The sequence below is a fragment of the Pelodiscus sinensis genome, chromosome 4 (assembly GCF_052426305.1).
Source record: "Pelodiscus sinensis isolate ZL-2025 chromosome 4, ASM5242630v1, whole genome shotgun sequence".
Lineage (NCBI taxonomy): Eukaryota > Metazoa > Chordata > Testudines > Trionychidae > Pelodiscus > Pelodiscus sinensis.
Window position 1 is genome coordinate 127,810,384 of NC_143055.1, and position 26,191 is coordinate 127,836,574.

Consider the following 26,191-nt stretch of genomic DNA (forward strand, 5'->3'; position numbering starts at 1 on the left):
GATACTCAATGTTGATAAATGCATAAAGTGATAGTTGAAAATCAGTTTTGAGAGAGACCTTTCAGGCCAAAGCTGACTGCAGTCTTGATTCATTTTGTGTCAGCTGCAAACTTTACCTCACTGTTCAGCATATTCATAAATGATCCTGAAAAAAAGGGATGAACAGCACTGGTACCAGAACAGATCCCCAGGGGACACTGCTGTTTGCCTCTTTCCATTCGGAAAGACAATAGTTTATTCCTACCCTTTGTTTCCTATCATTTAATCTGTTGGTTACTGATCCATGAGAGGCCCTTCCCTCTTATCCCATGACTCCTTTGTTTGTGTAAGAGCTTTGGTGAGTGTCAAAAGTGTTCTGAAATCCAAGTACGTTATATCCACTCGATTAACTTTCTCCACATGCTTTTTATCTAGGGTTGCCAAGTGTTCGGTTTTGAACAGGACAGTCTGGTATTTGAACTTTCTGTTGGGGAAACAAATTGAGAAAATATAAATGTCCAGTATTTTCTAAATAAGATGTAATGTAGATTGTGATGTAATGTCAAGTGTGTCCAGAATTTTTTGTTGAAACCATCTGGCAACCTTATTTTTACCTCCCTTCCTTCCTTAGAGAATTCTAATATAGAGATGAGGTATGGTTTCCCTTTACGTAAGCTCTGTTGGCTCTCGCCTAACATTGTGTGTGTGTGTGTGTGTGTGTGTGTGTGTGTGTGTGTGTGTGTGTGTGAGAGATAATTCTGGTCTTTACCACAGTTGCAACCCATTGGCCTGGTACTGAAGTTAGACTTACTGGCCTGTAATTCCCAGGATCACCTCTGGAGCCTTTGATAAATCAGGATAAGATAGTGTTCACCCAAGAATTCAGAAGGAACTCATATGAAATTGGAGAATAGTTACAGAAGCCGATTTAAGCAATAGGTTCTGTACCACAGGTAGTAATTCTTCAATCATCTAGAAATGTGACTCCAGTTTTTAATAATCTTCCAAAACCTCCTCCAATGATAGCTCAGTTTGGGATAATTCTTCAGATTTCTCAGGTACAATGAATGCCTCAGATGTGAGAATCTCCCTTACCTCTTCTACAGTGAAGACGAATGCAAAGAAGTCATCAGAATAGCCTTGTCTTCCTCCAGTACTCCTATTGTCCCCTGGTCCCAGTGTTTGTTTTGGCAGACTTACTGCATGTGATGTACTTTTTTTTTCCTGTTAGTTTTTGAGTCTTTTGCTCTTAACTCTTTTTTGACCTGCCTCATTCTACTTTGTAATGGCAGTGTCCGGTGAGCTCTTGTTTTAAAAAAAAAAAAAAAAAAAAAAAAGGGATTAGAGGGGAGATTGTGGCATTTCTTGTCACTTTAGAACAAGCAGTGGGAACGTATCTCTAAAACTGGGGTTTTCATACTCTGGGTTGCGGCTTGTAAGAGGAAGCCACCAGCTTGCCACGAGGCACTTTGCTCCACTTCCCGCAGCTCCTATTGGCTGGGAATGGTGATCTGCAGCCAACAGGAGCTATGATCTCCCATAAGCAGAGACCAGAACATTGCTTTGCATAGCTCCCATTGGCTGCGAATGGCGAGCTGTGGCCAACAGGACCTGCGATTGACCATACCTGCAGAGGTACAGGTACATAAAGCACCTCACAGCCAGCTCAGGACTTGCCCTTACAAGCCGCAACATAGAGTTTGGCAGTTCAAACTGTCATCTAGCGTAGCTGATACCTTTTAGAGCAGGAGTTTTCAAAGGCTTGGACTAGCAGCACTTGACCCATTGCTTTTGAAAATCTTGTCTATTTTAGATGCTCAACGTGAGACATATAAAAAGGTGTGAGACTTTCTTCAGAGGGCTCCGAATGTCTTGAAAATCAGACCTCTCTTGAGCATCTCAGGTTACATACCAAAAATAGGTACAGAACTTAGCTATATTTTTTAAATCTTGTCCATTTCCTTTTTAAACACTTAGAAGCCTTGTGCAGTTGTCTTCAGGGAAGACTGAGTTAATTGTTTTCTCCCCTTAAAAGGAGGGGATCCCCCAATAGATCATTCTGTGGTTTTAATCAAGTGTTTCAGTTTGTGGGTGGGTCATTTCTGAGTTAAGAAAGGAAAAACATTTGAAAAGAGGACTCTACTAATCAAGGTACTCTATTCAATTGAGCCCTGAATGATTAGTAGATTGCTGCTTTCTATCCGTGAGTATCTGCAGCTCATTTTGTGGATGTGGATACAAATGTTGTATCTAGAACCCTGCAAATTTGTGGATATCCGCATCCACAGATGTCAATGCAGATATCCACAGCTCATTTCTGCACATGCAAATTTTTTTATCTGTGCAGGGCTTTATTGATTAGACCTCAGGAAAACCTGTAGGATTGGGTGTTTATACTGCATGTAGGGTGATGGATAAAGGGTTTAATGTAAACTCTCAGTGAATGGCAGGAGAAAATAAACGTGAATTTTATGGAAAAGTGTGCCCAGTTGTAGTTGTAAATAAAAGCTTCATATTTTATTAAAACATCTTAAGACCAAAAATTGCACTGGAATGAGATCATGTGTTATGCAGGTGAAGTTTCATTGGGTAAAATTGCCTGTTTGAAGAAAACAAAGTTTTCATTTGAAATCCCAGCGGAAACAATTCTGAAATCTGAAACCACCAAATGCATAAATGATTTGATTGAATAACATACCCTACAATTAAAGTGCAGTCAGGATAGAAAAGGCAACCCTGGGAAAAGAGAAGCCAGTCTACTTTTGGGTCTGGTAACCAGAGCTGTGAGTGCATAGCAGCCTGAACTTTTTTATGAAGTGAAACACAGCTGATCAGATCAGGGTCCTAAATACATTTCTGCTTTGCCAGAAAGGTGACTCAGATGGCAGGATAACAAATGGAACATAAATATTCACAGGAGAGAGAACATAGATGGGGCAGCATCTCAGTCCCCACAGCCTGACTTGCAGCATTACTTCCAGGGGCGGTGGGTATAATAGTATAGGCTGGCTCTGAGCATCCACCCTCCCTGTGGTCTGGGGCCACGGAGGCTCTGGCCACACGCTGGGTGGAGGTGGTGGGGGACTGCAAAGAAGGAGCAGGGCTTGCCTCCTCCAGCCTTAGCTTCACCCATCTCCTCCCTCAGTCTTGTAAATTGACACAGGGACTGAGGCAGCCTCTTATGCTGTGTTTTGTGCTACACTTTGCCCCACTGCAAGTTTGAGATCTCTCATCATTAGAGATCTGATGTACGGACGGCTCCAACCAAGAGCAAGGCCCCATGGTGCTAAGAGTTACCTCATGAAGAGAGTTACCTTTTAAATAAACCCTCTCAGCTGTACAGTGTAGACATATCCTATTTTGGGATACTGGAGGTAGCTACCCTGTGTCTTAACATGCCCGTTATTTCCAAAAAGGGGCAGCTTGTTATTTCGGCATCCCAGTAACCCTTGTTCCACAAGGGTTAAGGGATGTCTCAAAATAGCATGTTATTTTGAAATTTGGCACTGTGTAGACGCACCAAATTTTGAAATAAGATACGCTATCTGTGCTATGCAAATTGCGTATCATAGTTCAAGTTTAGGATACTGTGTAGACACATCTTCAGTGACATCTGGTAGCTACGAGCTGGTAGGGCATAGCACTTGACCATATCTTTATTCCTTAAAAACGGGCCTCCCGACTCTGATGCTTGGAGATGTTCCTGGCTGGGCACCAGATGACATTCTCCATACCAACTTGTGCACGGGAAAGGGGCCTTTGGTCCATAGGAGTGTCTCTCTCTCCAGTGTGTGGGTCACCTCAGAAGAAAGTGGGAGCACCTAGGATAATTTTTCTCATTAAATCAAAGGTGAAACTAAAGCTCCGGGACCACAGATACAGCTCAAAGACCCATCAGAGGAGCTGTCTGTCCTCACTTTCTCTCTTCTACCTTGCTGCAGTCAGTATTTGGGTAGCTAACCTACAAGTAAGCCAGAGAAGACTAGAAACATACATGAGGGATATGGACAGAGCCATTCTGTCCCTAGGACCATTCGGGGCAGCTGCTCCAGGCCCCGCAGAGCAGTGAGGTGCAGAGGGCTAGGAAGGTGGAGCAGACTGCAGAGCCTCTGGCTCCTGCCACCATGGTGGGAGGGGCAACAACCCCTGCTGCCGCTCTGCCTCTGGTACTTTCCCTCATCTGTCGTGTGGGACTTGAGGGAAGGGATGGAGCAGAGGCAGGTTGGAGCCTGCCAGGGGGGGTTACCTCAGGTCTTCTGCCCCCTCTAAGGATAGCCCTGGATGCAGAGGAGGGGTTTGTTCAGGTCTGTATGCAGGGGGTGGGGATTGGTGCGAAGGGTGTGAACGTACCCCCTATCATCCCCCAAGTAAGTGTGAGGCTGGGGTGGCATGTTGCCTCACCCTCCCTCCCCATGCTCTGGCCGGCCAGGGGAAGGCTGGGGCTTCCCCCGCCCCCAGGATTGAGGCGGGGGGGGGGGGGTAAAGCTGGGCCGCTGTGGCAGGAGCACAGCAGCCACCAGCACCTGCCATGGCTCGCACCCCAGCCCCACAGAAATTCCTGCGTATAACCTGTACTTACACAGTTTTAGTCAACTTATGTCATCTGAAAATGGGCTCTGCAGTGGAAATGCAAGTCTGCCTTGATATTTCCAGCACTCAAATAATGGAGTCCTGAAAGTCTTATTCAAGCAGTCACTCTGATGCACTTGTTTGCAGCAGACGCCCCAATCTCTTTCTTGGGCTCTTTCTAGACACACCAGAATGTGAGCCCTTGTCCCAAGCACACAATCTAAGAGGCAGGTAGACAGAAACTAGGGGAAGGTTTGTTTGTTTTCTGTACAAATCTGTCACCGTTACTATAGGCAGCACAGGAAAAGCGAGGTAAGAGGGACTGAAAAGTAGAGACTAGGGCCTTGCAGAGAACTTTGCAGAAATCACACCATGCCTAAGGGGACCAAGGAAAAGAAGACCGAGGCAGTTGGCCAAGATCTCAGGAGGGGACAGATGAGAAAGCAGAGTTTTACCCTATGATATAGAGTAGAATAGTGCACTTACAAATTATTTCATAGTTAACTTATGCAGGAACAGAGAGACTTCGTTGAATCTTCCCCATGCTATATTGGGAACTAAGCTCTTCACAGTATTTGTCTCAGTAGAAAATATTAAGCTCTCACAAGACAGAGTTCATCCTTATTGTGCCTATCAAAATAGGCACAAGTCCATATTCTGTCCCTGATGTTGGTGAGGGAAATTACAAGTAACTACAGATTTTTAAACTGCAGGTCTTAAACATGCTTATTAGAATACAAATAGTACAACGAAGAAGTAACAGTAGTTGCGAAGTCTGAAGAGTTGCTTTCCAAGAAAGGATGTCAGTCCATTAATAAGCCTGCTTTTGTTCTGTTTCCTTTGCTGGGAAAACTCACTTAAGGAACTGGACTGCATGGACGGTCTTACTGTATTGAGGGGGGAAAAAAGGTGTTTAAGAAACTAACAATATTTGCTATCTTCTTTAAAAAAAAATCCAAACCAGAAGACAATTAATTACCACCAATGTCAAATGGCAATTTAGAGTGTGTTTGAACAAGGAGCTGTCCCTATCATTGTGCTGCCTAAGATGTTTAAACACTAGTTGTGACATGGGAAATTTAAATGGTAACTTACTTACAATTTAAATTAATTGTCAAGGTAATTGAAATAATGGTGCTAGGCCTTTCTTTTGCTAAGGTCTATGCACTAGAAACTAAGTTTTACTGAAATGTATCTTGGGGGAGGTTGGATGAGAAATACCACTATGCAAATTTAAAGCATCAACCAACCCCAAACTTCCCAAAAGTACTTTACAGGTCATTAATCTGCCCCTCTCCCCCTCCAAAATACAGCTCCCTCAAATAGCTGCTACATTCTACACTGAATAGTGGACAATAGCACTATGGGTGGTCTTTGTAGGGGAAGGGAAGAATATTCTGCCACTGCACATGGAATTGGAAGATATAACACATTGCTAGATTTTTTTTTCTGAATGTTGAGTGACAGCAAAACATTCTCTTGAATGATTAGACTCCTCACTATCTCCTATTTAGACCCCTGCTGTTTTTCCAGTTTGAACTGGCAATCGAGTAAAACAAAACTATCTTCCTGTGAAATCTTGCATCTTTTTCAAGGCAGCCTCTGCCCACCAAAAGGTAGCGATTAGCTAACAAATGTACAGTACCTCTGCACAAGCTTATGAAGCAGCAGCTGGATCCATGCTGCTCCGGGAATCACACAGACTCTCTGTTTAGTCTTCAGGGTAAGGCTGAAACACAATAGGGTCATTTTAGCTTCTCTTAACAGCAACCCTTCCAGGATGATCCCCTACCTAGAAAAGCTGAGCTGGGGTGGGTGGAACCCGCATTTTCAGTAGTCAGTGTAGTGCACTGGGGCTGACCCCTCAGGGCATGTCTTCACTCGGAATTAACTTGGGTTCTCACATGGTTGTTGCTTCAACCCTCATGCCATCCACCTCAAAAGCTCTGGCCAAGGTTTGGTGGCATAACTGGGGCTGGGGGTTAAAACTCAGGTGTTATTCAGGCTGATAACATCTACCTTGCAACCAGGTGCAGGCCAAGCCACTGAAGACCGCCAGGGGCATATCCCATGGGTCTATGTGACACACTGGAGAGCAGACTACCAGTGAAGACATAGCCCAAGTACAGACAAAGTCGCACCAAAATTTACTATGTCTTCTCCGCAGAGTGAGTGGAGGTAAACATCACCCAAGTCAATCCCATCCCAAATTTTGCTGCTATTTTTGTTTTTCAGCCCCAGTCAGTTCCTTTTTTTTCCCCCTCAACAAGTTTTGCTGCTATTTTTTGGGGAGGAGGGTGTGAGGGTTTCTCAAAAATCAAAAAGGAGGTTTGAAAAATTTGGGAACCTCTAGTTTAGACCCTCTCTGATAGACACACAGTATGGCCGTTCTTGGGTTCTTACAAGCTCTGGAGGTCTCAAGTTCAGTATTTGCCATCTGGGCCAACAAGCCAGATGGCAGGGAAACAAAATCCAACGCATTTTAAAATGCACCTTTCCTTAGTTTAGATCAGGCCAGTGAGGACTCAGAGGTAATACATCACTTCACATCCTTGCTAGGGGTAATTCTAGCCTCTTTTGCCCTGGAGGTCTTGCATTTAGTAGAATTTGTTACAGTTCGTCTTTTATGAGATCTGGCAGGATTTCAAGAACTCAGGCTGGACAGGTACAAACAAGCCGTGCAGAGAAAACTGATCAGGCAAACTACCTGATGAATGAATGACAAAACTTTGCAGAAACTGAGGGTCATTGGTCTTTGGACTTCCCACTTACATAATCTCCTGCCGCCGACAATGAATCCCCTGAGAAATCACCTCAACAGCACTAATCCTTCCAGGACCGATGACGTCTGAGGTTTGCTTGAGGCATCTGCATCTCAGGCTGGGCTGAAGGCCCAGAGGTAGACCTGCAACAGGAAGCATTAAACAATTATCTGTATGTCTCTGTTAGCCAAGGCCCAAATCCATTCTAAACCACTCCAAAGACTGCATCAAAATTAACCCATCCTCAAAACAAACAAACACTAATGAAAGTTATAACTGAATTTACATCTCTGTCTTTACAAATGTGAGCCATAGCAGTGAGAGAGAAAGTCAGATGGGAATTAAGGATCGTTTGTTGCCTTCCATCAAACTCTCATTTGGGATACCAATAAAACATTTTTGTTCACATGCATGCTATCAGCACCGTTTATTATATCAGTAGTATCTATTTCATCATTTACTTATGCCCCAGTTGGTTGGTTTGTATTCATCCATTGTCTGCAGTTTTCAACTTAGTCCCTGCCCTGAAGAATTTATAATCCAGCTCTCTGCTGGTATGGTGCCTACCACATTGGTGCCCTTGCCTCTAGACAGTACAGATTAATTAATTATAAATTATAAATACATTTATTCTATGCCCATTATAGGGGGGTGGGGTGGATTGCCGTGTCACGTGGAACTCCGTGGACATCAGTAGGGTTCCACAGAGGCATAGTAGCCAACCCAATCAGTTTCAAGATCAGAATTGTTACCTGTTTAGTTCACATATAAACTAATAAATGCCCCAGTCCCATAAGTTACTCCTTGTGGGTACAGGTGTCTGCCTGCTGGGAGTAACTTACAGGACTGGGGACAAAGACTTGAAAAGAAGCACAGAAGGTTTCTTTCATGCCCATATCTCACGCCGTAATGTAACCACAGAAGTGAGATCTGTTTTGGAAGAAGGTTAAAACTGGAGCTAGACACTGAAACGTGGAGCCTAACAGCAAGTCTACGCAGCAGCGGCAGTGCTGCAGCTAGGTGGGTATTGCGCCGTAGCACAAAAGTTTCCTGCGTCGATAGAAGGAGGGGTTCCATCAAAGTAGGTAACCCACCTCGGTGAGTGGCAGTAGATAGGTCCAATGCAAACAGGAGTGTGAAAAACTCATGGCAACTTAACCGCCAATGGAGATGCAGCCGGGCAATGGACACCTGAGTGAGGTAGCCAGGTCAATCTAAGTTTTAAGTAGAGTCCAGACTTATTTAAATGGGAATTAGCCTTCTGAGTGCTTAAGCCACTTCTGGAAAAGGGATTCTTTAATATTTTACCCATTTTTCTGCTCATCCCCAAATAATCAGGCTCTAAATGTTTTTCTTCTGCTGCAGTGAATTGGATTCTTTATATAATAAGAATGTTTGCCTTTTGGTTCAGCCAGAAATCATTGGTTTTGCTGTAATAGACTTTTCCATGTTTGAGTTAAATCTTGGTTAAACTTAACACAATGTAACAACCTTCCATGTAATATTACTTTAAATATTTTCTCAGTAATAAGGGCTTTTATTTCAGAAGCTAAATGAAGCAGGTGATTAGGAGATGAAAGTCAATGAACTTGTCCCTCAAGTGCTTAAGTTCCTTTAGAATATAGGAACGACTGAAAATTTAGCCAATGTTTTATACAGTCCAGTCCATTAGTTCTACCATTATGTGCAATGTTAGTGATTGATTTTACTTTTTAAGGTACCAAAGAAGAATTGTTAGTTATAATCCCTTTTGCAATATTTTTGTCACTTCACTGGTATGAGTGTAAAAGAAAATTGCAATAGGGATGTAAAATCCTGTTAAATTGGTTAACTGGTTAAGCGTGATGCTTAACTGCTTAACTGATTAAAGGGCGAATGGGTGAAGGGGCTGCTGTAGACAGGGGCTTCTCTGGACAACTGGAACAGCCCTATCTCTGACAGGCCCCCTGCAGGGCTGGAGCAGCCCCCTGCCCATGGTAGGCAGAATCGGCTCCAGCTCCCACTGATTAACCTTTCACATACCTAAACTGCAAGAAAGGAGGAACAAGCAAGCACGTAAGGATTTAAAGTTTTACCCAGAGTCCTGCAAAGATACAGGCACATACTTAATTTACCATTCTGTTAGCAGGGCCACTGACTTCAATGAAGATTACTATTTGCAGTGCATAAAGAAAGGCACGTGTATGTTTTTACAGGATTAAGGACAATATTACTGAGGCCTTGATATTTTCTTTGACTAGGTACCCCTGCTTAGCATGCAGTACGTTAATTTTTCCAGTATCATTACAGGTCCAATCCTGCTCACACAGGACTTATGGTAAAACTCCAGTAGCCGGCATAAACAAAGAATTTGGGCTTAAACGTTCCAGGTAAGAAAACTCAAACACAGAGGGCCACAGTTTCTGCGGTGATGTGTCAGCCATAAAACCTGGATACTATACAATAAGATGTTAAAACTGACATCTTTTTCACCAGTAAAATGATTTGATTGGTTGCTGTCTTCTGGACTGCTGCAGTTAGTGACATTGAATAAGAAATGTATTCAAAATATTAATTAACAAAAATGGTTAAGACAAATTAGATTAGAAATAGAACTGTGGAATTTTAAAGAGGCTGGGTGGAACATCCTTCATCTTAGTTCACCCAGGTATGAGGGTAAAAAGGTGTGGCAGTACCTTTTTGGTAAACCAAAATGAACCAGTCATCTCCCCCTGCCTGGGGAGAATTACTATGACACATGAGAGATGAATATTAATTTACTCCCCTATGAGAAATCACAAGTCTTTTTTTCCAAGTTACAGCATATGTCAAAATATAGTTTCATCGTAACTACCATTTGAAACCGATTAAAAATTTCAGCATGGTCTCTCTCATTTACAGTGTCACATTAGTATTTTCAAAGATGCCTCATTTTGCATGTCACAAGGAGAAAAGCAAAATAAAGGGTACTTTCCATGGGTTTGGATTATAATGTACTATAAATAGTTTATGTGTAGACAGTGGCATTTACTGGCTCATCAATTCCATTGTAACACAATGGAATGTAAAAATGGCAACAAGTATCAGCTCCAGTCCTACATACCCCCATGCCACGGGCAGCTCCTTTTCAGTCCATAGGGCTCAGTTCAGATGGAGCTCTCTGGCTCTGGGCGCAGGTATGAGAATCTGCCTGCACAGTTCAGAATCGGGGCCTTGCTAGACGAGGGGTAGGAATAGTACCCAAGCCAAAAGGAGAGTCATCGCTTATGGGGCTTACTCACAGGCTCCTGGTGAAAATTACACCCTTTCAAAAGCAAATTACACCAGTGAGCAAAGTTCCAAAGGGAAGAGTTACTCACCAGTCAGCATGCCAAAGTCAGTTACAATCAGGGCGATCACCAGGATGACTGCCAGGCTCCTCATCTCTGCGTCTGTTAGACGAGGTCACTGGATGCAGCCTGAATGATTCTTCTTTTTATTTCCAGCCCATCCCCCCAAGGGGAACTTGCTGGAGATTAGCCTTCACAATGGGATTGTCTGTTAAGAGTCCTGTGCATATAAGGAACACACACACAAAACTCATGTAGTAAGTGTGTTGGCTGGATAGTCCTCATTCCTTCCTCTAAAGAACTAAATGTGGTGTGTGTGAGGGGTTATGGTACAACAGGACTATATGCCCATTTGCTATTGGGAATTAGGTGTAATTTTTATTGGGAGGTCTTCAGAAGAGAATTGGGACTCTGTCCACATGTGGAAAGGTGTTAAGTAGGCTCCAAAGTAGGTGAACCATAGAAGGCCCCCAACTGATGTCTGTGCAGCTAGGCCAGTGTTTCGCACATTTTTTTTTAAAGGGGTACTCTGAAAACTGTAGGTACTGGGAGTACTTAACCTTTTTTTATAGAGACACAATTTTTTTCTACAGTTGCAACACATTTGTTTAAACAACTTAATCGTAGCTGGGCGGGCAATGAAATTTTTGGGTGTAAAAAGTACAAAAATAATAAAGTGCTGTAAAACTTAACACAAATTCAGTTTTCTCCAAATTTCAGTTGTGTTGACATGGCCCCCAGACTTCTCTTCAGTATCCCTACAGGTACTTGTACCACTGGCTGAGAAACACTGAGCTAGGCTATGATCAAATATAAGGTAGATCCAGGCACTGGCAGCTTCACGCTATTTCCCTTTCTCTGGGCCATCTGCTGGCCTCCTGCAGCTGCAGAGAAGTCCTGTCCCAGGGAAGTTCAGTCTGGGTACTTCCACTGTGGTACTCCATCCAAGCTAAATGAGTGGGGTCGGGTCGGGGGCCCTTTGGCAAGTGGTTGGGGAAAAACTCACCAGGAGGTTACAGGGAAGAATGCGGAAGGAAGGCCTGAAGACTGCAAAACGGTGACAGCTGCAAGCAATGTCGCCCCTAGGGTTTATGGTGCTCTACACGCGAGTGGGAGGGGAACAGCAGCTTACATGGGCCTCTGGGCAAAGTGTGGGAGGGCTGTCTCTGTGCCCCTTCAAAGGATAGGGTTGCCAGGTGTCCGGTTTTGAACCAGACAGTGTGGTATTTGAGCTCTCTGTCCGGGAAACAAATTGAGAAAATACCAGACATTTATACGTCTGGTATTTTCTCAATTTAAGTTTTATTATTATCATACGTATCAGTACATACTTGCATACTGCCTGACTAGACATGCTCACACTGTGTGAGTGTGTCCACTAGCCACTCAGCACACAACTACGCAGAAGAGAGGAAGAGGGAAAGAGAGGGAGGCGGGGGTGGGGGCGGGCGTGGGGGCAGAGGCAGCGGTGCGGGGGAAGAGAGGGGTTCGGGGCGGGGGTTTAGGAATCCCCGGGGCTGGACTTGCCCATGCGCCCTGCTGGGACCACGCGTGGGACAGGCAGTACCCCGGGATCTGTGTACACTCGGGCCAGCCACACTCCCCTCCGGCCAATTCCACCCCTGCTCACCGCCCCCAGCCAGCCCCGCTCCCTGCCAGCTGGTTCCCCCCTGGCCAGCCCCATATGCCCCAACCCCCTCCCGGCCAGCCCTGCTTCCCGCTGGCCGGTTTCCACCCCCCCAATCTCCCCTGGCCAGCCCTGCTCCCCCCAATCCCCTCCCAGCCAGCCTTGCTCCCCACCGGCTGGTTCCCCCCCAGCCAGCCCTGCTTCCCACAGTCCGGTTCTCCCCTTTCCCCCTGATCTCCCCTGGCCAGTCCTGCTCCCCCCTGGTCTGGTTCTCCCTCCCCCACATCAGAGGGCAAGTGTGTCCGATATTTTTTTAAGCCATCTGGTAACCCTAGGAAAGGGTGGACGCTTGGGGAGATGGGGCGGGGTTGGGGCAGTGAGCTCTCAGCACTGCCTGGACCATGGTGTTGGCGCGCCCAGCCCTAAGCATGAAGCACCGTACTCCAGCGGCAATTTAAGTGGCCCCCGGGGCTCCAGCCACCACCACTGCTGCAGTAGCAGGGGTGGCAGCTGGGAGCCCCAGGCCCCTTGGGCAACTGCTGCCTTTGCCCTCCGTCCCCACCCACCCGTCGGTGGGCCTGCCTAGGCAGAGGTGGTGGAAGGGGGGCAACAGAGGAGTGACTGCTCCACAGGCTGAGGGCTCCATTCAGGGCCACAGGAGCAGGACCAGGGCAAGGAGGCATCGGCATGGGAATGGGGGGTGCTGTAGCACCCCCCCAATTTTACATGGGTTCCCAGCTGTTGCCAACCCCATGCCTGGGGTGTGGGGGAGGGTGTGCTGCCCAGGGCTCTGACACCAGCCCTATGCCTGGGAGCCCAGCTGCCACTTGTGTAAGTTAGCAGCTGCCATTTTGGTCACAGATGCCATTTTGGACCATAAAACAACAACTAGGAATCCATCTTGGTGTCTCTTCTGCCCCTTCCTTTCCCACGCTTTCCACCTGGTGGCAGGAAACCCTGGCAGTCATATGGGTACAATCTGCCCAGTGACTGAACTCACATAGGCAGGGGCTAGACTGGTTACATCAAAATCTGCCCAACATCTGCAGATTTTACAGCTCTAGACACTGCCACCGTTCCAGCTGCTGCTGTTGCTGGTTCTGACCCCTCCTGACCATCCGGAGCTGTGTCGCAAGAGCGAGGGAGAAAGCTGCAAGACATGGTACAGTGCTGGTGGCTCTCTATCTAGCCACCTTCCTGTCCTTTTGGGTCCGTCTTGTGTCACAGTTTGGTTCAGTGTATTCTGTTTCCTAAATTCCTTTGTAACAGTGGGGTCCTTATAGATCTGTATGTCCATCAATTGTATAGTTAATACTTAGCTGTCGTACCTCGTTTATCTCTCTTTTCCTGTTAATAAAATCCCTTTAGTTTACCACTCTTGGTCTGTCTTCTGACCTTTAGAGTAAGCTATTAACAACGAGATGATAGACGCAGGTGTGAGGATGGGCCTGACCATTGAGATTCCTTGTGGCCAAGGTTTCTCGGTGAACACTTGGGCTCCACACCTGTCCCCAGCCCTGTTGGGGTACCTGCCTCCTGGAGACATGGGCCTGCTCCTGATCCCAGTGAGGTGGTTACATACAACCACGACAGTGTCTGAGTGCAGCCAGGAGCCACTGCCTGCACCTTGCTGTCTCATCCCACAGCATCAGCTCTAGACAACTGCCTATGACCCCCCTAAATTTGGGGGCGGAGCCGGCCCAAGCTACGGGCTGACCAGGCTAGCGCCCGGAGCGCCCCATTATAGGGGGCGCTGCGCAGGGCTGCTGGACCAGGCGGGGCCGCACATGCACCGGACGCCCTGGGGGTAGGGCCATGCATGTGCCGGGCGCCCGGGCCACACATGTGCCGCACTCCTGGGGCGCACAAATGGCTCCGGCCGGCCCTGTTTGGGGGCCCAAAATTTAGTGGTATCCTGCTTAGTTGAGTATTCTTCATATGTCTAAGGATGGCCCTGGATGTGAGAACATGAGGATAGGCTGCGAATAGCCAGCGATGGAGATGGGATCTGGAAAAAGAGGCTTTGCTGTTTAAACTTCTGCTGCACAGATTTGGAAATAGGCTGGTAGAGGGATACCCTGTCCCAGGGGCTGACAGGCAGCACAAGCTGTAAAACGAGGACATGACATAACTCAGCAGTGGTTATCAGGGCCTTGACAGTTGTTCGAGCTAATGTCTGCATCTCTCTTACTGCGCTTACGATCACCATGTGCTAAGAGAGTATGTCCTGGATTTCGTCAGAGCTCAGCTTTGTATAAATCCAAGAAAACTATGGCTTCCTTTGACCTATCCCTTCCTCTTTTCTTGAAAATAAATTCCATTTTCATCAGCAAACCCCAGACAAAGGCAGACAATCTTCTGCCGTGCAGTTGCTGAGCTAGGAGCCCATCTTATTGCTGAAACTCAAATTCAAAACCTTATTTTTCCACTGTGAAACCACACAAGCAAATAGTAGAAAAACCATTTGCCTCGAAAGGTGATTATAACCAATATTTTTCTGATGCTTGGCCTGATTTTGGCAGAAATGTCAGGTTAATATGTTTCTGTCAAGCTGCCTCCAACATCCTCTCAGGTAATAAAAATCCCAGTTGTGTCCTTCACGGTTGTTAAATCTCTAGCTTTCCTCCATGCTGTAATTCAGTGCTGCCAGTGAAAAATGTATTGGCATATTGAAACTGAAGAGGCAGCTAAAAATGGAGTGGCTTGTTGACCAGACTTTCCATGCAGCGTGGTTGTATGTATTTTATTTTATTTATTTATTCTTTATTTTAAAATATTTTTACCCCATCTCTCTATTTAAAACGAGGCGGCTTACAAAACTTTAAAAGACAATATATTAAAAAAGTAGAATAAGAGACCCCAAGAGGGAGACATGAAACCTACTAAGACACACACATACACACAAACTCGAACTTATTCTGATGGAATAAATAGGCTAGGGTTAGCTATAATGCAGGCAGGTGCTCAGTGAGCTATTCACATGTGATCCTGGCTGCAGCACTATCAACTTTGCTTCCGTCTGAATTCCGTGGCAAAGCTGGTATTAAATTTAAATGGGAGTAGAACTGGGGTCTTGGTTCCTCTGAGACTCCCCCTGGTTAGATGATGCAGACAAATCCATAGGGACTAGAACGTATGCAGCAAACTCATCTTAATTGCTGGGGAAAGGCAGGATTTGAATTCAGGACTTCAGATATGAAAGACCCGTGCATTGTCTCCTCAGTGAATCTCTTTAGCCCTAGGAGAAGACAGAGAGAATATTGTGTAACAGTTAACATGCAAACCCATGGGAATTATAACCTAGAATTCCTAATTCCTGGGCACTTGCACCGTAAACATTTTCCCCTTTCAACTAGGTGATGAAGCTCAATTAGTTGAAATTATTTTAAGGTAGTTCATGCACTTTGAGTAGGAGAGGCACAGTTATGACCACTGGTAAAAAATACCCTGGGATTTGTTAGATTTGTTTTTTTTAAGCAAAAAGATGGCCCTTTCTTTCCAGGTGACGTATAGTACTACAGCAAGTGACCTGTTCTGGCTACGATACAACAGGGGAGTTCCAGCTTCCAGCCACTGAACACAGGATTGCTTGCTTAATAATACATAAGTAATGTAATGGGAATTTTTTCAGTCTACAATACAATACCCTATTTACAGATCTTTTACTTAAAATATGCTTATTTGCATAATTGTGCTACTTTCCCCCCCTGTATCTGCTCTTCAGTGCACCCTTTAAGTATGTAAAATAAGTTCCCTTTTATGTTTTCCCCATTGATTTTTAAATAGGAAGCCAAAACAAAGTTCTGTCTATGTACATTTTAGCACCAGATTTTCAAAGGAAAGCTGATGCAGCAGTTGCAGATACATGGTTGAGGTAGGAGTGCCAATTTTGAGCGAGATATTTACACAGCTAGTTCTATACTTAGGTGAGGCAAATATGTACAAAATACTTGTATGAAGTACTGCATTCCTAACATATGCATGCAGCTGCATGGGCTTTGCTTGGAAAGTCTATCCCTTAAGGATTTAAATGGCTCCAGTCCATCTCATTTAAGCTCTCCTTTTATGTTCCCAGCTGCTCTTTATAAACAGCATCAAGCTGGCATGCCAACAGGGGGGCAAAGGGAGCAGTTGCCCGAGGGTCTGGTGATTCAAAGGGGCCCTCGGCTCTTGGCTGTAGCCCTTTAAATCATCATTGGAGTGCCCTGTGGTGCATTTCCTATGGCTGGGGGTGGCAGTGGGGGTGTTATACTCCAGTTGGCACTGGGGGCTAGCTGGCCTGGCCTCCCCCCTTCCAGGAGCACAGTACCACATGCCCCCGCCTAGCTCAGGGGCCCATGCAGGCTGTCAGCTCTCCTGGAATCAGATTTTTGACTTGTATCTACTTATAGACTTGTGTCAATGGGAAATAGAGGTTTTAAAATCTGCATGGAACGCTGTAGCTGGTGCAATATGAGGGAGGTTAGTTTACTTTCTCATTTAAGACAAGGCTGATGGAATTCGGGACAACTACAAGTATTCGACATGTAATTGCTAATTCCTCGTGTTGAGTTTAGGGCTGAGAAGGATGGCCTCTGGAAGGATAAACATGACCTAAGAGAGGTGTAAGTGTAACCCACATACCTATGCTACGTCTACACTGGCCAGTCTCGCGCAAGAATATATACAAATAATATTCATCACGTGCCTCATTTGCACACTTAATGAGCCGCCATTTTGTGCAAGGGGCTTTTGCGCAAGAAGGAGCAGTCTACATTGCCATGCCTTATTTGCATTTTTTTTGCGTAAGACTGGCTAGTGTAGATGTAGCCCTAGTATGGTTCACTGTCCCATGTAGTGGCTGTAGAGCTCACTTGTTCTTATCTCTCGCTGTAAGTGGTCTAAGCCAAGAGCCAGCTGGCTTTATAGCTCAAGCTGTGGAGGCTCCTTCACTAAGCTCCAGAGATTCCAGGTTCTGTTCTGCCTGCTGGTGGTTACATAAACAAGTTGTGTATCCGCATTTGCCTATTGCAACAGTACCAGTCTGAAACATTGAAAAGTGTAGCACAAGCACTTAGAGGTGTATCAGCTGTCAATCATCTCTCTCCATCTTCCTTTTAGGTTTCCTTGTGATCAGATAAACAGGGGAGGGGATGTGTTGCTCTTAGCCCTACATGGATTTCACAGTTGTTACCACCAACCTGGCAGGCATTTGGGACTCCCTCTAGTTCACACAGAAGTTGAACAGTCCAGCCCTGCTAGCTATTTCCCAGCAGTGCTGCAGCTTTTTGACTAGGCAAAGGAGGCCATGTGCCATTGTATATGGCCTGGCTCTGTGTACCCAGCTTGGGTGTTGTTCACAAGCAGCAGCCAGAATTTGAAACATCTGCCTTCAACAGCAGAACAGTTTGAAGAGTCAGGTTGAACAGAAGAGAGCAAGCTGCCAAAAATGGAAATCAGAAATAGGTTTTTTTAATTGCACCATTGATTTTAAATTATGTTTTCAAAACTAGTGGTGGTGGTGGTTGGAAGGAGGGGAGGGGTAAACTGTCTGGAAGAAACCCTACAGCTTCTGTTACAATAGCCTCAGGAATGGAGGTTGTTTGTAACAATGAGGGTAAAAAGGTTATTTCAAAATCTTACAATGGAACATCAGCTTATTACAGCTTTGAAATTTTGAGGCAGAAGAAAAATGCTTATGTCAGACTAGCCAGAGACACCGTCCACCAACTGGGACTTCTCCTCATCTTAGGAAAGTCAACACTCATTCTGAACCAGAGAAGAGTTTACAGGGGCCGTGTTGGACTCGGTGCAGGCATGAGTAATCCTGCCTCAATCCAGGCTCCAAGCCGTGGCGCAGATCATTCGGTCACTCTTGCAGTACCCCACCAACACCACAAGGGAGTACTGGAGGCTTCTGGGGCAAGTGGTAGCTTACACTTATGTAGTCAGGCATGCTGTACTGAGGCTCAGGATGCTACAAGTGAGACTCGCCTCCACTTACCATCCTCGTCAGGAGAGTCTAGACTTGGCAGTGCCAGTGCCAGGGCAAGTCTGAGAATCCCTGAATTGGTGGCTGGATTCTCGCATAGTCCGCGAGGAGTCTCCTTCAGCACATCCCAACCTTTGCTGACCTTAGTAACAGATGGGGCACACAAACACACGGGTTAGTGGTTGCAGGGTAAACTACCTCTCCATATCAAAGTCAAGGAACTCGGAGCAGTTTGCTTAGTGGCGTGAGAAGTCTAGCAGGCCAAAGAAGGTCGCAGCAAGACAGTTCTGACTGACAATAGCACCGCCATGTTCTGTAGAAACAAGCAGGGTACAGCTCGCTCCTCTCTACTCTCCTCATGAGGGACTTCTGTATGGCCTGATCCATCTGGCTGGAGGCATCTTATCTCCCAGGAGTGCAGTATGGGTTGGCAGACCATCTCAGCAGATCATTTCTCAATCACAGGTGGCCCATCCTTCCAGATGTCCTACATTCCCTCTTCCACAGGTGGGGTTTTCCTCAGGTAGAGCTGTTTGCTAGCAGGAAGCGTCAAGTGGTCTGTTCTTTGCAGAAACACAGTCCAGTCCATCTTGGACAGATTCATGCTCCCATGGTGAGATTGTCCAATGTACGCTTTTGCTCTGGCTCTGCATATTTTGAGCAGGACCTTGTAGACCAGGGGGATCAGATGAAAAGTAACCCTGCTGGCCCCGGCCTGGCCTCCCCAGCACTGGGACACAACGCTGCTAGAACTGTCAGTGGACACGCCCATAGTACAACCGCTCCACCTGGACTCAAGACCACTCTCGCCTTCCACACCCTGAGATGGAGGAACTAGAGCCCTGGGAGCAGAAGTTCCATGGTTAAACCTACGGGAGCTCCGGTACTCTTAGTCAGTGAGGGGGGTGCTTCTGGGCAGCAGGAAGTCCTCCTCCAGAGCTACCTACCTGGCTACATGGAAACAGTTCTCATGCTGGTGCAAACAGAGGCACCTAGCATCACCCCAGGCATCCATCCCTCTTATCATGGACTACCTGCTAGACCTGCAGCAACAGGGGATGGCACTGTCGTCCATTAGGGTACACCCTAGCTTTCCACCTCAGGAATCCGGGTGCTTGGTGTTCACCAAACCCATGGTAGTGCATTTCCTTAAGGGTTTAGAGAGGCTATACCCCTCGTTCATGGCCACCTAGACCTACTTGGGATCTCAAGGTGGTGCTCTCCAAGCTCTCATTTGAGCCCCTTGCTCCCTTTTCCATCTTTTTTGGAAGGTAGTGTTCGTATCATTGGCAAGGAGGGGGTCTGAGTTGAAGGCACTTACTTCAGAATCTCGGTCTCACACAGTCGTTCAAGCGGGACAAGGTCCCAGCTCTAGCGATCATGGCCCATTCAACAAAGGCACACACCTCTTCAACTGCCTTCCTGGTTCAAATGTGGATACAGGAGCTTCGTAGAGGGGCAACCTGGTCTTTGTTGCACACACTTACCGCTCATCATGCTACCAACCAGTTCTCCAATTCCTAAGTGTACCTGCATGAGCCAGCTTGGAAGCCAGGAGTCACCTGATTGGAATCAACATGAACAAGCACTTGAAGAAGAAAACATGGTTACTCGCTTTTTCCTGTTGTTCTTTAAGGTGTGTTGTACACGTCTATTCTAATACCCACCCTCATTCCCCTCTGTCAGAGTAGTCAGCAAGACGGAACCGAAGGGGGAGGCTGGGTCAGCAAGATCACATATTGAGCACCGTAAGGGCAAAAGTTCCCAATATCCGTGTGCATGGCGCAGACACAGACCTGATCAGAATGGATGTGAGCAACCTCTCTCGAAGAACAAAAAGCATGAGAAGGTGCATAACTGTTTTATTAAGATTAAGGACTTTGCAGGCTACAATAAACAGCCAGGAAGGGCTACTTATGACACCAATGCTGTGATGGCCTTCATCCTATAAAATTCAAAGGCAAAAAAGTCCAAGTTTCCCTTTAAAAAAAAAAAAGGTTGAGTTTGGGTGTGTGTGTGTTTGTTTTTTCTTTTTGGCTTCCCCATATGTGGTTGCCCCAGCCATCTAACCAGAAATTTCCATCCCCCTCTTTGCAAATTCTTGATCAAGGCAGGTTCATGCAGGAGGCAGCTGTCTTCATTCAGGGATATCATTTTCTCCACTTCCTTTGTCTCTTTCTTCCCATAGCTATAACAACTACACCGTGGTACCTGATTTGGCAATCTCGATAGTAGCTGGCAAGCCATAGCTACCAAGCCTCAAGAAGTCCGAAGAAGTCTGATATGTAGATTAATATCTACAAATCTGGAAGCTTATTCCAGTCATTTGGCCTGTGGTTTCTTTCTGGGATTTCCAGCAATGGCTGATTTCTGCTGACACACCCACACTCTCTCCCAGAACAGATTGTCTCAGTCTATTTTGTTACTTCTGTTTTTGCGCCCAGCTGAAGGCAGAGAGATGCAAAAACATGAAGCACAGAAAGCCCAAACCAAAGTGGGAAATTTACGGCTAGCTCTCTTTGGGGCAAAACATTTAGGTCAGCATTCCAGACTCCCTGCAAGCACAGTTCAGAGAAGGCAGGGTTGCTCCTTTTTTTTGAGACTATTGTCACCCCTCTGCCAAGCAGTGGTAGATAGTCTGGCCATTGCACGTAGGTTTCCGAGTGGAGGGACTGTGATGTGGAGGCTTGGTACATTCTAGTTACAGCTTGCTTTCCTTACACACGTACATCTGTTCTGACATGAGATGCTCAAACAGCAGCCAGGTCAATCTCTTCCTCCAGGAATCTCAACCCAATACCAGGGCCTGGTTTTCAGAAAGTCACCTGGCCTCCCAAAAAAACCAACCAAAGCCTAAGGCTGAGCATAAGCTTTTCACCCAGCTCTGCATAAAACCCACTCCTCACAGATACAGACTCAGGTTCAGGAAAGGGTCTAAAATGACAGCATGATGGATAGAGATGATCTAATCAAACCACAAGGCACAAGGAGATGAGCAGCACCTAAGTAGCATCAGAGGGTGGTAACCTGATGTACACATGTGTAGTGATTCAGTAGAGTCTACTGCTAGCTCTGCTTTTGATGCTCAACTGTGCATGTCGTGCAGGACAACTGATTTACTTTGCCATCCAACATACCCCATGTGGTCTCAGCACTATGACTGGATGTTGCAGCAAAAGCAGACTGGCCTTTTCAGGTACTATGACTGTGTTCTCCTTCATGAATGAAGTAGCTGCCTCTCCTGGCACTTGGGAGCTGGATATAACCCTTTTGGTGAAACAATGGAATGTACCTTGCTTTTTCTCAAAGCCAAAGTCTATGTACCAGGGGTGCGGGGAGAAGAGGAGAGATGTCAGAACAGCAGCTGTGCTTCACGAGGCCCAGCGCCGGACACAACACTTCTCGTTAAAGTGGAACAGGGACACAATTGCTTCCTCTGTTGCTTTGTTCAGACTTGAACTGGTAAGCGATTGTTCTTCCTCCGAACTTCTCAGCAGTTCATTGCCGTTAGTGATCTCCTCACCCCCACCCCCCTCGTTCAGCTAGGCAAACATGCTCTAGGACTGCAGGAGCGGTACATGGGATGCATGGTACAGACAAAGGTCAGTCGAACACTGATGGCAAAATGTAGATTCTTTTTGAAAGGGATACTACAGGGAGGCAGTGGCAACGGCATACATGCCTCTGCTGGATCACATAGCAAAAGAAACCTTCAGGCAACTGCAATGGCTAACTCTCAGCAAGCCAAGGCGATGTAGGGCCCTGTGGGCAGAAAGGACATTTGGAGCAGCAAAACCTGTCAGAAAAGGGACCCCTCTTTTCAGTGGAAATCTAGTTACGGCAGTGGCACTACTTCCTGATTTTTGCTTCTGCCACTTGTTAAAAGTGATTTTTTTAAAATGGTTAAAGGTCTAGAAAACATAACCTATGAAGGAAGACTGAAAGAACTGGGCTTGTTTAGTTTGGCAAAGAGAAGACTGAGAGGGGACATGATAGCGGTTTTCAAATACCTAAAAGGCTGTTAGGAGGAGGAGGGAGGAAAATTGTTCTTGGCCTCAGATGATAGGAAGTTCTTCTTCAAGTGCTTGCTCATGTCCATTCCAATCAGGTGTGCGCGCGTCGTGTGCACAGAGTTCTGGAGCCTTTTTCCCCAGCAATATCCATAGGACCAGTATGGGGGGGCCCCTGGAGTGGCACCGGCCAACCCCTGCTGGCTCCTCACCCTCTCAGTTGCTTCATGATGGTAGCTGGAGCGCTCTAGACAGTCAGTCTAAAACCCTAGCTTTGTGTAATTAGTTACGTTTCTGGTAGTTTTTAGTTTATAGTGTAAATAGTTTGGCTACAAGTTGGTTATAAGAGGGACTGTTATCCCCTACTCCTCATCCCAGCCAGGGAGGGGATGCCAGGGCCCCACGGCTTTAGGCAGTGAGCGTCCTGCCTTAAGCCTATGCCCGTTGGCGACCCCCACGACTCCTGCCTAAGGTGCTTAGGGGAGACATACTCCATGCAGATTTGTAAAATCTGTAGGGGGTTCAAGCCGAGGACCAAGAGAGAAAGACGCCATATAGCCTTCACGAAATCTCTCTTTGGGGAGTTAGGTCTCCTGATAAATGAGGAAAAATCTATGCTGACTCCCTCTCAGGATACAGAGTTTGTGGGGGTCTACCTAGATGTCAGGAGGGGAAGGGCATACCTCCCCATGTCCAGATTCTGGGCTATAGCAACCATGGTGCAAGGTCTACAATGGAAAGAAGTTGCATGAGGCTGCTAGGCCACATGGCAGCTTGCACTCATGTGGTTCATTGTGCCAGGTTGACACTGAGACCACTACAAGCCTGTTTGGCAAGATTGTTCAATCAGGCACAAGCACACTGGGACTCCATCCTGTCACTGCCTCAGGAGGTTGTGAACTCTTCGCAGTGGTGGACTCAATAGGAAATAGTGTGCAGAGGAGTTCCCTTCCTGAGTGAAGTACTCTCAGTCAGACTGACAACCGAAGCCTCGGACAAGGGGTGGGGCACACACAGGGCGCACCACAGCATGCAGGAGCTATGGACTCCTCAGGAGAAGCACTTACACACAAACGTCAGGGAGTTGAGAGCTGTCAGGAGGGAGTGCAAGGTCTTTCTAGGCCAGCTCTTGGGGAAAACAGTGTCAGTGCTGTTGGACAACATGGCAGCCATGTTTTATATAAACAGACAGGATGGGGCTCACTCCTCTCCCCTATGTTGAGAAGCCATACTCCTTTGGGAGTTCTGTATAGCCCACAACATTCACCTCTAGGCAGCGTATCTACCGGGTCACAAGAATATACTAGCGGACACACTAAGTCGCTCTTTCAGGGCGCATGAATGGTGCCTAAAGGAGAATCTCCTCCAAACTCTTTTCCAGAGATGGGGTTGCCCCAAGTGGACTTGTTTGCCACAGAAGCGAACAAGAGGTGTCCCCATTACTTCTCGTTCCTGGGTCAGGGAATGGGGTCCAGAGGGTATGCTCTGGTCAGTGATTGGGTCTTCTGTATGCATGCCCCCATTTCTCATAGTTCCCAGAGTTCTGGCCAGAGCCAAGCAGTTCAGGGCACAAGTCATTCTGATAGCCCTGGACTGGCCCAGACAGTACTGGTATCCCATCCTTCTTGAAATGATTCAGGACGAGCCACAACTGCTCTCGTCCAGCGTGGACAGGATCACTCAGGTCTGGGGAGGGGGGGTCTCCTGTAGCACTGAAACGTCAGGCCCTTCACCTCACAGCTTGGCTTAGCCATGGTTAACTGAACCAGAACTAGCTTGCTCTGAGGTCGTGAGGTTGGTTCTGCTCAAGAGCAGAAAGTCTGCTACTAGATCATCCTATGTGGCCAAATGGAAAAGGTTTTCCCTATGGGTGGAGAGAGTAGGATGCTGGACCCCTGTTCTGCCCCGATCCCAGTAATCCTCGACTATCTCTTTGAGCTATAGCAGACAGGCCTATCTACCTCATCAATCAGGGTCCATTTGAGGCAATGTTGGCTTTTCACTTCAGGTTTAATGGTAGATCCCTTTTCACAAACCACGTGGTTAAAAGGTTCCTTAAGGGACTGGACAGGTTGTTTCCACGTGTGAGGGCACCAGTGCCTCAGTGGGACCTTAATCTAGTACTTACCAAGCTTATGTCCCCCCGTTCGAGCCGCTAGCCACGTGCTCACTTAAACAGCTATCTTTTAAGGTGGCCCTTATCATAGTGATCACTTCAGCATGGAGAGTGATCCATCCCATGGAAGCTCTTTTGCCCACCCCTGTTATAGTAACTGTGTTAGGATTGAAAGTTTTATTCTTTTTTATATTTGTATTTTAGGTTTAGTAATGTAGTAATGTAAGGTAATATATAATCATATTTAAGATTGTAGTAAGTCAAATCCTTTAGTAAAGTATATATCTCCTATATTTCCTTGTTCTAAAGTTTTAGTAAGTAAAGAGATAGGATCTCATATTGTGTCCCCACTTCCTGTCTTGGAGAAACCATGCTCCCTCCAAAGCAGAGAATTAGCTACATGTTTCTGGAATGAAATGGATAATTTCACCACCAAGATGTATTTTAATGGAAGAAATTGCATTTGTGTTGTGGTTTTGGAAGCTGTAATGTGGCAAAACAAATTTTATTCTTCTTCGAGTGATGTCCCCATGGGTGTTCCACTCTGGGTACTGGTGCATCCTCACGCGGCCACCAAGATTTTTCTAGTGGTACTGCGCCACACATGTGCCGTGGTGCCCCTTTGTGCCATTGGTGTCCATTAGGCGCACTTCCTTCTCTGCTATCCTCAGTGGCAGACGGAGCTCCGTCAACTTGCCCTTTTAGCCTAGAAAAACAACAACAATACAGCTTAGTTCGCCTCGGTTTTCTTCTCCTATCCATGCTTTTAACTTTTACCTACCCGATACTCTAAAAAAATATTTTTTTTTCTTCATAGTTTATCACCCCAATTGGTTTTCTCCATGCCTGCTTCCCCAGGCTTCAAATGTTGTAAATCTTGTTAAGATGCTATGCCTGCCTCCGATGGACACGCCTCTTGCATAAAATGCCTGGGAGAGGCGCACTGCTCAAATCTCGGCTCCTACAAGCTGAAAAATACTTACTTATATGAAAAATCCCTCCAGCCTCTGTGCAACAATTCACCTGCTAGGGCTAAAGTGACAGACAATTCAAAGGGTACAGACAAAAATCATCCCTCTACCTCAACTGGCAAACCTAAAGAGAAACCCCGGGTTTCCCCAGCAAGATCACTACCTTTGGCACCGAGCTCAGATAGACAGGGTAGGTGACAGGCCCAGTACCACCTAAACCATCGGTGCCACAAAAAATGGCTTATTCTGAACCCCCAAAAAAGTCCTCGGCAACAACAGCACCCTCCCACCATAAGTCCGTACCAAAGACGGCACCGCAGATGGCACCCAAGAAGCCCTGTACTGACATGCCTCCCCCAAGGGCACAGTCTCTGGCGATAATGGCAGCACCAAGTACAGGGCATTCGGCACTAGCACTGCCACCAGAACACGCATGGCACCACACTCGTTCCCTACCCTGTGCCTTGTCGGCACCTCTCTCTCTCTCTCCATGCTCCTTGGTGCACTCTGTCTATTCTCCGAGGTCACCAGCTCAATCCATCTCACCGAGCAAAGTCTGCACTGAGACACACAGCTGCTTCTCATCTCAACACTCTAGCCCCACCCAGAGGCAACCTCCTTGGGAGCCCCACTCCTTTAGACCAGTGGTTCTCAGCGTGGGCCATATGGCTCCCCAGGGGCCCACGCCTTACTTCTAGGGGGCCACATGGAAAAAACGGAACATTAGGGGGCCACAGTAAGTTTCTGAGGGGACCACCCAAACTTAACTGCCAGGTGTATGATGAATTTGTCATAATCCTCACATCTCATTCTCTGTGCTAATTTCAGCAGCGTTATTTATGTGGTTTAGTAATCTTATTTTTTTGGATCAAGTATAT

The 26,191-nt window shown here is 46.5% G+C and overlaps 1 protein-coding gene across 1 annotated transcript; it reads right to left on the minus strand.

Moving 5' to 3' along the window:
- Positions 1-1,298: 1,298 nt before the first annotated feature.
- LOC102461350 (permeability factor 2) lies at positions 1,299-10,803 on the minus strand. The gene is made up of 4 exons (XM_006133867.5): positions 10,649-10,803; positions 7,321-7,453; positions 6,194-6,277; positions 1,299-5,435 (listed from the first exon to the last, which is right to left on the minus strand). Exons 1-4 carry the CDS (start codon positions 10,710-10,712, stop codon positions 5,402-5,404), a joined length of 315 nt encoding a protein of 104 aa, XP_006133929.4. The 5' UTR covers positions 10,713-10,803; the 3' UTR covers positions 1,299-5,401.
- Between the last annotated feature and the right edge of the window lie 15,388 nt (positions 10,804-26,191).

Excerpts from the sequence above, each read along its gene's own strand:
- LOC102461350 (XM_006133867.5), bottom strand. The coding sequence starts at position 10,712 with ATGAGGAGCCTGGCAGTCATCCTGGTGATCGCCCTGATTGTAACTGAC. Across the intron at positions 7,454-10,648 it reads TGACTTTGGCATGCTGACTG|GTCTACCTCTGGGCCTTCAG; the intron begins GTGAGTAACTCT and ends TTCCTGTTGCAG. Across the intron at positions 5,436-6,193 it reads CTTCATAAGCTTGTGCAGAG|TAAGACCGTCCATGCAGTCC; the intron begins GTACTGTACATT and ends CCCTCAATACAG.